The sequence below is a fragment of the Megalopta genalis genome, chromosome 3, assembly GCF_051020955.1.
Source record: "Megalopta genalis isolate 19385.01 chromosome 3, iyMegGena1_principal, whole genome shotgun sequence".
NCBI classification, from domain to species: domain Eukaryota; kingdom Metazoa; phylum Arthropoda; class Insecta; order Hymenoptera; family Halictidae; genus Megalopta; species Megalopta genalis.
In genome coordinates, this window is record NC_135015.1 from 22379437 (window position 1) to 22392723 (window position 13287).

A 13287-nucleotide genomic window follows, 5' to 3' on the forward strand; every position below is an offset into this window, starting at 1 on the left:
AACGTGATCTTGCATTTCGTATCGATCACCGTTTCGTACGACGATCGAATCTCGCGACGCGCGAGGCTATCTCGCCTCGTAGAAAGTGAAAAACGAAAGAAAGAAAGTCGATTATTTTTTTCGGTTCTAAATCGGAACCTCCCCTCGATCGAATTCTCTGGTTCTCGTTGCTCGCTGCCTGCTCGTTACCGTTACTACCCCCGAGACCGACAACATCCCCCCCGGATCATCTCTCTGTGCCCAACGACGGGCTTTATCGCCCACGTTCGCAAATTATCACGTACACCTATTATCGCTGAACGTCGCCGTTTCTCGCGGAACGTTTTGGTTTAGGATTAGAATCTCTCGCGGTATTCTTAGCATCCTTGGAAGAACAAAATTTAACGATCGATAGTTTCGATTCGTCGTTGGTCTACGCGCAAGTGTCTCGTGTTACGGTCAGCGTGATTACGCGTCGTCTTCGTGGAAAATTATTAAGCGTTTTCGAAACAAAAGTATCGCGTTCTGCGATCGTATCGATGTATCCGTAATCGCGTTTCCGTATCAACCGTGACAATTCGTGGGAAACCGTACCGATTCCGGTACCGATCGATCTCGTTTCACCGCTTACAAATTTATACGCGCCCTCGCGTATCAACTGTAACAACAACGCTTTCCAGAATTTGCGATCCCGGCACAAACATCGATATTACCAAACCCAGGAATATATTTCAACGAAATTATTTACGATCGGATTCACGATCGACGTCGAAACTGTCCGTACCGCCTCGTTATCGCGGCATTTCATTATCATACGCGCGAATAACTTAGAAATCGGAGGTTAAATTTGTGTAAACTCGTTCGAGCCGAAGTTGCGAAATGGAGAAGCAACGGTCGAATAAGCTGTTCGTTTAACGGTAACCGCTTTGTAAAACAAACAGGGAAAATGTGAAATTACGATTTCATATTAAACATCGTATCGAGATAGAATTTCAACGAATATCCCCTCGCGCAGCACACCGGTATCGTATCGACGATCGGCGCACGACGGTGGCCGCTTTTCGATCGTATCGCGCGTCGCGCGTCGCGTCGTAGGACAAAGGGTGTACACGGTGGTAAATGGAACTGCCGACTGCGTGCTAGGGGAGCCGAAAGATCAAAAGATCGTCGGCTCCGGTTACGGTCGTATATAAACGTCCATTAACAATCGCGTCCCGTTCCGTACCTTCAATTCAATTTTCTAAATCGAATTGCTACCGCGTTCCCATTTATGTGGGAATCGATCTTCCATTTATAAATTACAGCACAAAGTCGCGATTACGAAACGAAAGCTTCTGCCGATGAATCGAATCGATCGTCGATTTTATCAGATTTTATTATCGGACTTTCCAAACAAATTTTCATCGTAACGTACTCTAGCAAAGCGTTGGAACGATTTAACCCTTAACCCCGATACGCATGGGTCGCGAACGATTCGAACAATTTATTTCTATTTCGACTTATAGCGAATGCTCGATTTTTCAGGTTTCCGTTACTTTATACGCTGGTTAAGAATAAAATACAGCGGATGGTATGTCTAGGTTTAAATCAACGTGTCTCTGGTCGCGAATCGCGACCCCGAAGGTTTTTAATGAGACGAACAAGGTGTTGCTTGGTTAGAATCGAACTGGTCGATGACTACTTTATTCGGAGGTTCGCGCGTTTTTATACGTGTAAGTGTTTATAAGAGCATATCCAGTGCGATTAGATTAGGCGTCGGAGACGTCGGAATCTCGCCTTGCTTCGCACAGGAACAGAGAAACATCAAAAGCGTACGCTTCCTACAGCGGCACGGGTGGCCCGGAGGACATTTCGCTATAAACACGCGTGGCAGTCAACATTCGTTTTGTACCCGCACTTTCCATTGTTCTAAATCGCTTAATAAGTATTTACAGTTTCTGTTTATGACACTAGAACGTTACACGTTAAGATAATATAGTGTTCTCTTTGCACAGTCTTTTACAATTCCGTTTGAATGTAAACTCGCGAATCGGAACGAATGCGAGTCTCTCGGTAGCACTACCAGACGAATCAGAAAATTTTATATATTTTATATTTTATAACATCTATTAGGATTATGACTTGGATTATATTTCTTAAATGAATATATGATATTAATTCTTTTTCTTACAAGTTTTATTATTACTTTTATTTGAAAGAAGGTATATGTGTACGAAATCACTGCCCCGCTTGCCACCTTCCCCTGGTCGCTAGAAACCTAGCGCGTGCCAGAACGGGCTCGCGAAGCAGGAATCAGTTTCATGAAACTGTTTGTGAAACGGTTTTGACGACATGGCAACATTGCGACGAGGAATGAAATGTGGCAACCATGTTTAGTCGTATTTCCATTCGAAATATTTCCAATAGAAGTATAAAACTATGTAATTTGTCGATACACGTATTACCGACTGTAACTAATTATAGTCACCGACAAGCTCGTCCGTGGTGCATATTTGCTTGGAAGAGAACCGTGGCGCCAGTAGCGAAGAATGTCGGAAGCTCGAGGTGGTGTTACGGATACAATTCAGATCCACTAGCCGTATGTCTTAATTAACTAAGTAATCAACTGAAAATACACTCCACTGCCTTTGTACATGCCTTATCTCGGCGACTTCGGTTGTGAATTTTCGATTCGAGCTCTAAATCTCTCGATGTTTACGAAAAACTGTTTAGCGGCGGCCATCTTGTGACGTCATGCTCGTGAGATTGACACCACTCTGGCCGAATATTGCAAATATCTCCGCAATAACTGCAAAACGGATATTTCTACAACCGGAGCCCTCGAGTTTAGTCTTTTCGGAATCTAAATTGTCCACTTGTGAACTGCACACTTCGATATTAAAGCGTCAGTTCTAGTGCATGTAAACCTCTAAACTAATATACGTATATGGCTTTTCTTCTATGTGTAGGTTGTCATAGTGTGCGGCCAGCCGATCTCTTAATTGCCCATTGTTCTCGCTCGAATTGGTTAGTATATTTATTTATTTATTTATTTATTTATTTATTAATCATTCGTTTAAAGGCAATAAATTGTAAATCTATTCTACAATAGTTAATGGCATTACGGTAACTTTGAATTGAAAATTGATTGCCATCCAAAAATCAATTCAAAGGAATCGAAAATCGCCTTAAAAAATCGATTCTTATGTTATATATAATAATATTAAATATAATAATAGATAATAATTCAATATGAATATGTTATATATATTTCAAATATGTGTGTATTTGATTCATATTTACAATATTAATTTTATTTAACTGATAGGTTATTGTACATAAATGTTAATATGTTTCAAACGTATATTTTTTTTGACACCGAAACAACTGGATTAATAACAAAATGCATGCCGAAAATCGCAGAATTATCATTAATAGCAGTATCAAGAAATGCCATATCTGTTGAAACAGGAACCTTACCAAGAGTGTTGAGTAAATTAGTTCTACCAATAAATCCAGTCAGAGAGATACCTAAGGAAATTGAAACATTAACAGGTATTTTAGTTTCTACTATATCATTATTATTAAAATAAAACAATATTTATGGTTGTCTGTACAAGCGTGGTTTCGATTCAATTATTTCTGTTTCAAATCTAATATTTTTATATCTCACTGTAGGTCGATCGTCTTACCAAGTTTACTCTTTATTCGAATGTACCATGTACCAAAAACCAGTGTTGTTCCGTCTAATATAGCATTGTCTTAGGCGTGTGTTCTCCCGTACTTATTATCTTGGGAATTAAAAAATACATGTTGTTAGACTTTTTATTTGTCGTATTACAATAATTATGTAAGAATTCCCCTATATTTTACGTAGAAAAACATTCGAGACGGTTAATGGAAATTACTACAAGCTGTTATAACGCGAACATACGTTTGAGAAGTATATCGTTATCCATTAGTTTAATGGATACCGATGCTTCTTGCAACATGTAATCTTGTTAGGTCCTACTTTTTATAACGTAGCCATTGCAATCGCTTGAAAAAGTTTCATTGTTCTGTTCTAACTACTGCACGGTACTATTATTAAGAACTTTTAAGCTATACTTTAATTTCTGCTGATTTTATTAACTAATTTATCGTTCGCTTAATTATTAATAATCACAATTATTCTATTTTAGGCTTATCGAATGAAAGCGTAAACGACGTTGGATCTTTTACTCGCGATACATATGATTTAATCGTAAGTTTCATAAATCGACTTACACCACCAGTTTGTTTCGTCGCATACAATGGGGACGGATTCGATTACCCTATATTATTATGGGAACTTGGAAATATTAATGTGGTAAAAAACAGTTAATAATATTAATACTACCATTTATCTGTCTAATATCTTTTAATTATTTTTATGTGCTTGTATTTATATAATTTGTTTTTGTTATTACAGAATGTCGATAAAGCAATTTGTAGCATTGACATGATGCTTTTAATTAAAGATTATTTTAGTAGTATTAAAAGCGGTGCTACTTGTATTTCTGAGGATGTTGATATTTTGTTAAACGATGGTTGTAATGAAATGTTATCGGATGCATTAGACACTGTCATGCGTGACAACGAAGAAGGCGATGCCTGTTCCAATTCTCCTCGAATCGATTACTACTACGAAGAAGAATGGGAAATTAACAAGAGAAGACCCGAAAGAAGTATTATTAAACAACCTAATATAAAATCGACGAATAGAGGCTCTAATAGAGGAAGGGAAACATTACATTTAAAAAATAGTAAACCAAGTAATTTTAAATTAAGAACTATCTATAAACATTTCTTTGGTACCGATTCTCCAAATGCGCACACTGCTGAAGGAGATTGCCTTTCTATGATTCAATGTGCAATTCAGATAAAACATTTTTTTCTTGAATGGGCTGACCTTAATGCGGTACCTATGATTAAACACAAGAAACGTGGATTCTAAAATATATTTTGTACGTCTTCATTTTGTATACAATAATTGCCTGAAAAAAAACATTTCCAATTAACAAGTTTAGTTAAATATGCATCTAGAAAATGGAGAACAACTAATCCCCTAAAGGAGAATATAAAAGTTATTAACCTTCTCCTCGTCAAAAAATGCTTCCAAATACAAGTATAAAAGTTTAGTTAACAAGAAAATATTAAACTTCGGAAGAATATGAAAGAACAATCTTTTTGAAATATAGAAATAACTTTTGAATACTTTTTTGGGGGATTAATTTTTTGAATTAATATTTTCTGGATGCATTTTTGGGAGTCTACCTGGTGAACATTGTAATTCTCTGAACCTTGGTTCGCAATGTAAAGCCTCTGTCTGATCGTAGTTCAGAATTGTAACGTTCGTCTGGTAGACGCCCCACGCCGCTGTGCGGGACTCCCATCTGCCCCCACTCCTTGCCTAAAGAACGATGTCAGCCAACATGCGCCAACTTCTCCGACGCGTTGGATCGGCGTCCTGGAAAACTTCTCGCAGAAATTTCATCGAGACTCGAGTGGAAACGGTTGCGACGCGTTCGACAAATTTACGCAAGGTTGCGCGTCGTTGCGCAAAATAAAAATTCTTCGCGTCGTTTGCGAACGCGAAGCGTCTCGGAATAGTTTTCTTCCTTTAGCCCTTTCGGGACGAATTACGTTCCGTATCTTCGTAACGAGTCCAACTCGAAGCAGTTGTCGCGAAGAAGGATAAAATTCGCTACGGCGATTACTCTTTTAAACCTCTTTTAACTGGTAAAATGTTAACGCTCGCTTCGGCGGTGGATACGCGAAAATTGGAACGACGCGGAGCAGATTGGCGAGGCTCCGGCGCAAGAACGACGCGTGGAATCGCGAAGCAAGCGTGCTATCGACCATTCGCATAAAACGTTTCGCTACAAGATTGCGCCAACTTTGCCATTGATTCGACAACGCAAAGCGTCTGCTTCCAAATATCGAACATCTATTTCCGTATTATGCCAGGAATTTGGCTTTAGCGAAATACATATAAAATGCGAACCAAAAGCAGTATTTTTGCAGAAAAATTGACATAAATTTGCTCGCAAAGTACACTACCAAGCTTTTTACATGTACTTGGTCGTAGCAAATTTGGCTGACCGGTGTGGCTTCGCGACTCGTACGCGTTCCATTTAATCTTTTGAGATTTCACGGTGGACCCTCTCCTCGCGACAACCCCAGGACCTTTTTCGCTCGCCACCGTCGCGACGCGGCGCGGCGCGACACGGGGTTGTTACGCCGCGTCTCGAGCCTCGGCCCTCGGCCCTCGGCTCTCCGCTCTCGGCAGCCTCAGCCACAGCCTCGGCTTCGGCCCGAGCCTCGGCCTCGGCCTCGGCGTCGCGAGTATTGATTTCCGCGGAGCCGTTGCGCGAATACTCTACACCTATCTCACCCTGGATCACGGGATCCTCGATCTCCATCTCCATCTCCATCTCCGTCTCTTCCTCTCTCGTACTCGTACCCGTTCGCTTCGCTTCTTTTCTTGACATTCGTCGAACTTCGTTTATGCCCTCCCCCCTCTTTGCAACACAGTTTTTCCTCTGCCGTGTTCTCTCGCTTTCGATCCCCGCGAGCACTTTTAGCACTTTTCCACGACTCGATCATCCGTTTTTTCTAGGTTCCGTGGTAGTCGACGAACGCGCATTTAACGCCACTTTTTAAAACTGCGACTGCAACTGCAACTGCAGGATTACTTTGGTCGTTAATCGTTCTTAATAAATTGTTCGATGGAAATAACGATTTCCGTTGGTCGTCCAACGAGTTGTCTCGAACGATGCGATCCGATAAACTTCTGCCGCGATCGTTACGAGGATCGTTGCCGAAATAAATCTTGACGGCGAACGCGTCGGCTGTGTACCTTGACGGGTACAGGACTATTTTCAAGATCTGGATCCACGTAGTTCCGCAGCAATTTTTCACCGAACTCGATCCCTCCTTTTCTCTCATCGTCCTACCCTCGCGGAAGGACCCTCGCCATCGCGAAACACCGCACTCGAGCTAAAACGCATTAGCATATTTGCCGGACCCTCGATTCTGCTATCCTACCCCAGTCTCGAGTTAACGCTGTTAGCGGCGTAGACCGAAATCGATTTGCCGTAAACTTTTCCATGGGAAATTCGTTCCCGGTCCGGTTTTCGCATCCATCGGACGCGAGAAATCGAGTTTCGCGGCGCAAAAACCGATAACGAATACCAGCTAGAACGTTCGAAGCGATAAAACGTTTCAAAGGCCGAGGAGATATTTTGCGCGAAGCAGCGAATCCCTTTGCAATCGAAATCTGTTTTTACGAACGCGCGCGCGCGCCTGCACAAAACGTGAAATTACGTACGCATCTTCGCGCGTACAATTAACTTCATAGCATTCGTAGCAGGCGTTCGGACACGCGTAAAATAATATCGGGTTTGCGCGCTATAAATGTAGGAAGACGATCGCGGACGCGACGTAACGTTGGAACGCGGACGATCCGGAAGCGTACGCGAAGCGTACCGCGAAATGGCCGAGGATACGTCGGATGCGCGACTCGATGCTGGCGAAATATTTCCGGTAAATCAACGAGCCGCGTAGTTACAAGTTATTATAACCTCGACGAGTAACGCGGATACCGAGAGTTACGGATACCGCGATCTCCTCTAGCCGATAACTTCGAGAGCGACCACGAGGGGGCAAATACGTTTATCCGAATATCGGTGTGCGCGTAATTGCAAATAATTTATCTCGACGATTCCGTCTCGAGATATCTCGATAACCGTTTCAATGGAGCAAACTATTCGCAGAGAACGGCTCGCGCGAACAACGACAACGGGTGTTTCGATTTCGACTTCGACTTCGACTTCGTTCTCGATCTCGACGGATGCGGACGGTACGTGGACAAGGCGAAGCCGATGCTGGGCTACAGCTTGGAGGGCAGAATTTGTTCCGGCCTGAAAGAGTTCGTTTGCGATCCGAATTCACGGTACTCGAAACGCTTTCCGTGCGTGAAGAAGTGGCTGGATCGCACGGACGCGTTTCTCGGCAAGGACGCCACCGCGGGGGAGGAAACGATCGAGCGCGCGACCGAGTATCCGGCCGAAGCCGGCCCGGCGAGACGGTTCGCGAACAACGGTGCCGCGAACAGCGGCGCGGACAAAATGTGCCATCGCGGGCTCCGCGCCATTGTCGCGGATCGCAACGACTCGAAGAACATCGAGGTCCGCCGATACATCGACGAGAAAGATTATTGGTTGCCCCGGAGCTGCGCGTAAGCATTCTACAGAATTTGTCTACGAAAAGGGCGTCCAGGGCGTGCCGAACGAAGCGCGTCGCCCTTTTCCCTCGTACGAGAGAATATTCGCCGTCGCGTATCGTTTCCGTTGTTCGGAAACTCGGCGCGAAACGTTCGCGAAGCCGGTTTTCGACGAACGAGGACGGTCGAGTTCTACGCGATTCGTTGAGACGCGAAATACTTTTGTTCCAGAAACGGTGGATCGGCGGAGCGCCCGAAAGGGACCGATCGCAGCAGCGATCTGGAAGTGGAAGTCGATTCGTGTTCCGAACGGATCGTCGAAAGGCGCGCCGCGAGCTCGCTTCGTCGAAACGAAACGAACGATGGGAGATCGGCGCGAGAGAAAAGATTTTCCGAGCGCGGCCGAGGACTCGAAAGCGACGCGAGAGACTGGGAAAGCCCTCGCGCCGCGAAGACGCGCGACCACGCGCGTCGAACGATCGGACGCGCTTGTTCCAAATTGAAACTTCTGATTTATCGCGCGACGCGCGAGGACGGTTCGACGGCTCCGACTCCGGCAAAAGTGACCAGCGTCTCCGTACCCTGCAGACCCGGTCGTTTGATCGTTCGGATATTCGAGGCGGTCCCGTCCTTGTCGGAGTGCTGTCTCGTTCCGACGAGAAGGAAGTTCGAAAACGGAATTCGGAACGCGTGTTCCCGTTTGAACGGGATTTTGAAGAAGCTCGAGGACGCGGAAGCGAAAGAGCCGCGTCTCGTGTGCGAGATTCGATCCGGTTTCATCGATCTGACCCTTCGGCGTTCGAGGACGTCGAAGCCTCGATTGTTCTTGGCCCGTTTGCCGATCCGTCGCAGCCACCCGAAAGGAGAGTCGCGTCGCGAACGTACGCGCGAAGGAAACTCGGGCTCCCGACGCGGAGACCTCGTACGTCGCGGAAACTCCGACGCTTCGGTCGACGGCTGTTTCGGCGCGTTTCGCGGGTCGAGCTCGCCTCGCGATTCGACGAACGCGACGATTCGCGCCGAGAGAGAATTACCCGGCGAACGAACGAACTTCCTGTGGATCGGAAAACCGGAGAAGGAAGTATCTTTTTGTTTCGCGAACCCGCGGAGGGCTTCGCCGGCCGGCACCAACGACGAAAGATGTTGCAAATCGGACGCAACGGACTCCGATCGCGTCACCCTACCGTTCTGCGACGAAAACGTGCGAGAAGCTAACGATTCGCAAGAATCGATCGATACCGAAGCGGAGTACGTATCGGATACGGAAACAGCGGAGAAGAGCGCGGAGTCGCGCGATTCCGAATCCCCTTCCTCCTCGGACAGCTCGAGGAAGGTCGAGCAAACGGTTTCGAGAGAAGAGCGCGCGAATGTCCGCGGCCTCCGACAACGTCTCTGCCGCGATCCGCGCGAAAAGGACGACGGACCGCGAAGCGTTCTCGGGGCGAGCGGTTTCGGGTCGCGTTCCTCGGAAAAAGGCGCGTCGAACTCGGCGATGGAATCGAAAACGGAGATTCGACGGGTCGGAAATAGCGTCGTTCGAATGGAAAAAGGTAATTCGGCGACGGCGCCGAGTGCTCCGACGAAGAAAGGGGCAGCACCGGTGACGAAACGAAGCGCGGAGATCGCCGAAAAATTCAACGCCGACTCCGTTCGCTCGTCGAACTCGAATCGCGCCGAGCCGAGGCGCGGCTCCAAGTGTTCCTGCTGCGGCGAGGATCTCTCGGACGCGGAGAGGATCGACTTCGGATCCGTAAGGGTGACCGTGTCGATCGAGTCGAAAACGAGCTCTTCCAAAACCGAAATCTCGATTCGAGACGTCGCGGACGTAGCGAGCGACAGAAGCGAATCGCGTTCCGCGCCTCCGATACTGGAAACAACGGGCAACGCCGTGGACAGGGCGCGCGAGATGTTCGGCCGTTCTTCCGCTTCTCGTCCGACGATTCCTCGAACGTGGTCGATTCGAGATAGATCTTCCGGAACAATCGCGTCTTCGAACGAAAAGGCGATCCACGAAGCCGATCGCGAAACGGTCGGAAGAACGAACGTCGAGGAGCGGCCGCGTCGATCGAACGTTTCGGATCCGGACGGCTTGCCGGAGAACGATTTCCGCGAAAGGACCTCGAGGCCCGGATCTCCGCGTCGTCGATCCTCCCCGAGGTCGAAGTCCGGGAGGACGATTCGCTCCACGCGCCACGCGATTCGCGATTCCCGCTCCGCGCAGGATCTTCGGCCGAAATCGCGCCGGAGAGCGCGGAACTGCTCCGACCGCGTCTGCAGAAATCGGTTTTGTTCCTTTCCGGCGGCGTCGCTGGATCGATTGAAGTACTTGATCCGCAAGAAACTCCGTGGACTGTTGCTGGAGGAGCGAAACAAAGGGACGCGCGCGTCGAAGACGTTCCTGAAGAACGAGAGGTACTTGGTCAGCGCCTCGAGCGGAAAGCTGAACGAGGAACGCGCGATTCGCGACACCCGTTCCAGCAGCGTCCGCGACGGGCAACGCGTTCGCGACAGGCCGGAGCCCGGGCCCGGGCAAGCCGGAGAAACCGGCGGAAGCGACGTTTCCGGAAGGAAGAAAGCCACCCTTGACGGTGCCGTTGGGGAACGACGTCGGAGAACGACCCGACGCGGTGTATTCGAGAGAATCGAGGTCGCGGATATTCCGAGGGTTTTCGGTCCGAAACGAAAGTGGAAATTCGTCGGCGCGAGCGATCGTACCGATGGAGACTCGACGTATTCGAGACTGTTCGAAGGGCGCGAAGATCGCGGCGAAGATTTTGTAATTTTGTACGACGACTATGAAAGATACGCGAACGATATCTGCGCCGACTTCAGACTGAAATTGTTGCAATACGTTGCACTGTGCAAGAGCGCGAAGGATGCGCTGAGCAAACGATTTCGATCGGATGCACGCGCGGTCGGATCGAACTCGAGCTAGCCAACGAGATCGATGCGTCGCGACGACCGTTTCCGTGCTCTCTCTCTCTCTCTCTCTCTCTCTCTCTCTCTCTCTCTCTCTCTCTCTCTCTAATCGAACTCTTGCCACTGTGTTCTTTGTCGCCTGCTTTCGCGCGAGCATCGTTCCACAAAGTGGCCCGTAACCTTGCGGAAAAGCTCTTTTCCGTTGGCCCGCGAATCCGCTTTCTCGCGCTTCTCGGCGTAAAGCGTGTAATCGTAGATCGCGTACAAACCTTTCTACCGCTTTAGGCGGTATTTCGTTTAATTTACAAGGATTAAATAATTATAATTAACGGAGAACGCAGCACGGTACCGGAGAGATCGGACTACGAATTAAATGTTTTAGTCCGATCGTCCACGTTCGCGTCGCGTACCTCCTTACGCGCACCATCGTCGAACCCAACGCCGTAACCGTTAACGTTCGATAACGTTGCTCGTCGTCGGCTAATCGAGGAAGCGCGAACGTCGCCGGCGATGGTCGGCGGCCGAGCGAGTTCGCCGACGAAAATTTCGCGACGGTTTCTTGCCGCGAACGATAGCGAAAGCCCCCCGCGTTATTCGAGGCGCGCGGATTCCGCCGAGCGGAGCGGAGCGCGGAGCAGATAAAGAGTATTGTAGTCCAACCATTGAGAGCAGCAGCATCCATCCCTCCGGCCAGATCGATATTTCCTGGCAACCACTGGAGAGGGTACCCACACCGGTTACTCCGTGTTTGTAACAATGCGAGTCGACTCCTAACGGCTAGCGAAAGATTCGAGCCGTCGCGTCGCGTCGGCACCCCCGGGTTTCTCCCTCGTCTCTCCCGATTCGCATCCCTCTTCTCGACGTCCCCGGAACAAGAAAAAGCTCGATGGTCGGTACCGTGTAATTCGAGAGTACCGGTTCAAATACCTGGTAGGAGACAGGTGATCTCCTGTACGAACCATCCGATCGTACGAAACAACTTGTCTCGTATCAACAGGTTCGCGTAGAACCGGTTCTACGGTGTTTCGTTCGACAAACGTTGACAATTGTGCAACTTGAAAATAGTTTCTACTTCGTTCTAGGTTCTACGATGCGCGTAGACGCATTGAAAACCATCGAAACGCGTTGGAAGCGCTCGGTAGAAGTATTTGTCCCAAACGCGAGCGTCCGATTCGCTTCGCGCGCTTATTCGCGTATGCTCGACGAAAACGGAATTCTCTTCTACAAAAATGTAGACGCGTGCTTCGGTTCCGAAGAGACTCGTAGGACCCTCTACGATCTTACGAATTCGTAAAAGAAAACCACGTCCTGTCGTTCGACGATCTCGTCGAAGCGTTTATTTCGCGGTATAGCGCAATGCTATTAGAGAATCTTGGTTCTTTATCCTTCGCGAGCCGCTTATCGATCATTCGAGCTCGCGAACGAACTCTGAAATTTAAAGGTTGAACGATGTTCCTGTATTTACGCGGTTTCGCGAATTCGACATTTCTCGCATATCGTGGAAATTATTGCTGAAATCGAGGCCTCGAGGACGAAGCGTAACGCAGCTTTTGTTTCCGATCGTTTCGAAAAGGTTCGGAAACCTTTGTCCTAAAACATTTTCTTCTCTACTCGGCTCGTCGAACGTTACGACCGCGTATCTACCGCGAAGAAAAGGAAGAAAATCGAGTGTACGATCTTCGGGGCGTCTCTCGTCTCGACTACCGCGAGGACTCGGTAAAAAGATGCGCGCAGCTTCTTCTCGAAAATCGTGTCTTCGGGGTACCGGACAAAATCGTCCGAGAAGAAAGAATCGAGTCCGCGTTCGTTGCTCTAGACGAGATATTCGACGAGCGACTAAAAGAAGCGCGCGTTGTTCGGCGTGCTAAACCGAATCGACTTCGGACAACCCATTTTTCAGCGATTTCACTCTCGCCCTCGAGTCGGTGACCAGAGCGTCGAGGCGACGCGACCAGTCTCTCGCCCGAAATTATAGCCGTCGCGCGAACAGGTACGTACGAGCGCGCGGGGGATCCGTCGCGTTTTCGTAGTCCAAGATGCCCGGACATCGACGTTAATATCGTTACGATTCCTTGTTCCTGCGTAACGTTTTATCGTTGCAAAAGTCCGACACGCCGGTGTACAAAGCCCCGCCTGGGGTCGATCCGAAGGGGTTGCAACCGGGC

General features: G+C 47.9%; 2 protein-coding genes and 1 long non-coding RNA gene across 4 annotated transcripts; 2 read left to right on the forward strand and 1 right to left on the reverse strand.

The window, feature by feature from the left end:
• Positions 1–2307: 2307 nt before the first annotated feature.
• On the forward strand, positions 2308–5000 carry LOC117218957 (three-prime repair exonuclease 1). 2 transcript variants are annotated; one of them, XM_033467726.2, is made up of 5 exons: positions 2308–2557; positions 2928–2985; positions 3287–3513; positions 4140–4306; positions 4409–5000. In XM_033467726.2, the coding sequence occupies exons 3-5, from the start codon at positions 3309–3311 to the stop codon at positions 4931–4933; spliced, it is 897 nt and encodes a 298-aa protein (XP_033323617.2). In that variant the 5' UTR covers positions 2308–2557; positions 2928–2985; positions 3287–3308; the 3' UTR covers positions 4934–5000. The 2 variants fall into 2 exon arrangements, with proteins under 2 accessions (XP_033323617.2, XP_033323616.2); XM_033467725.2 differs by lacking the exon at positions 2308–2557 and having other exon boundaries at positions 2665–2985.
• LOC117218958 (uncharacterized) lies at positions 4339–5242 on the reverse strand. The gene is made up of 2 exons (XR_013032996.1): positions 5072–5242; positions 4339–4973 (listed from the first exon to the last, which is right to left on the reverse strand). It is a non-coding gene; the product is annotated as an uncharacterized LOC117218958 (long non-coding RNA).
• A 2467-nt stretch (positions 5243–7709) lies between these two features.
• LOC117218952 (uncharacterized) lies at positions 7710–13229 on the forward strand (the record flags this gene model as incomplete). The annotated part of the gene is made up of 2 exons (XM_033467717.2): positions 7710–8218; positions 8435–13229. Coding segments are annotated over 2 exons (3213 nt in total), but the record flags the coding sequence as incomplete, so codon positions are not given.
• Between the last annotated feature and the right edge of the window lie 58 nt (positions 13230–13287).

Coding starts and splice junctions, on each gene's coding strand:
- LOC117218957 (XM_033467725.2), top strand. CDS start 2,906: ATGGCTTTTCTTCTATGTGTAGGTTGTCATAGTGTGCGGCCAGCCGAT. Junction 2,986..3,286: donor CATTGTTCTCGCTCGAATTG/GTTAGTATATTT, acceptor TTTAACTGATAG/GTTATTGTACATAAATGTTA. Junction 3,514..4,139: donor GGAAATTGAAACATTAACAG/GTATTTTAGTTT, acceptor ATTCTATTTTAG/GCTTATCGAATGAAAGCGTA.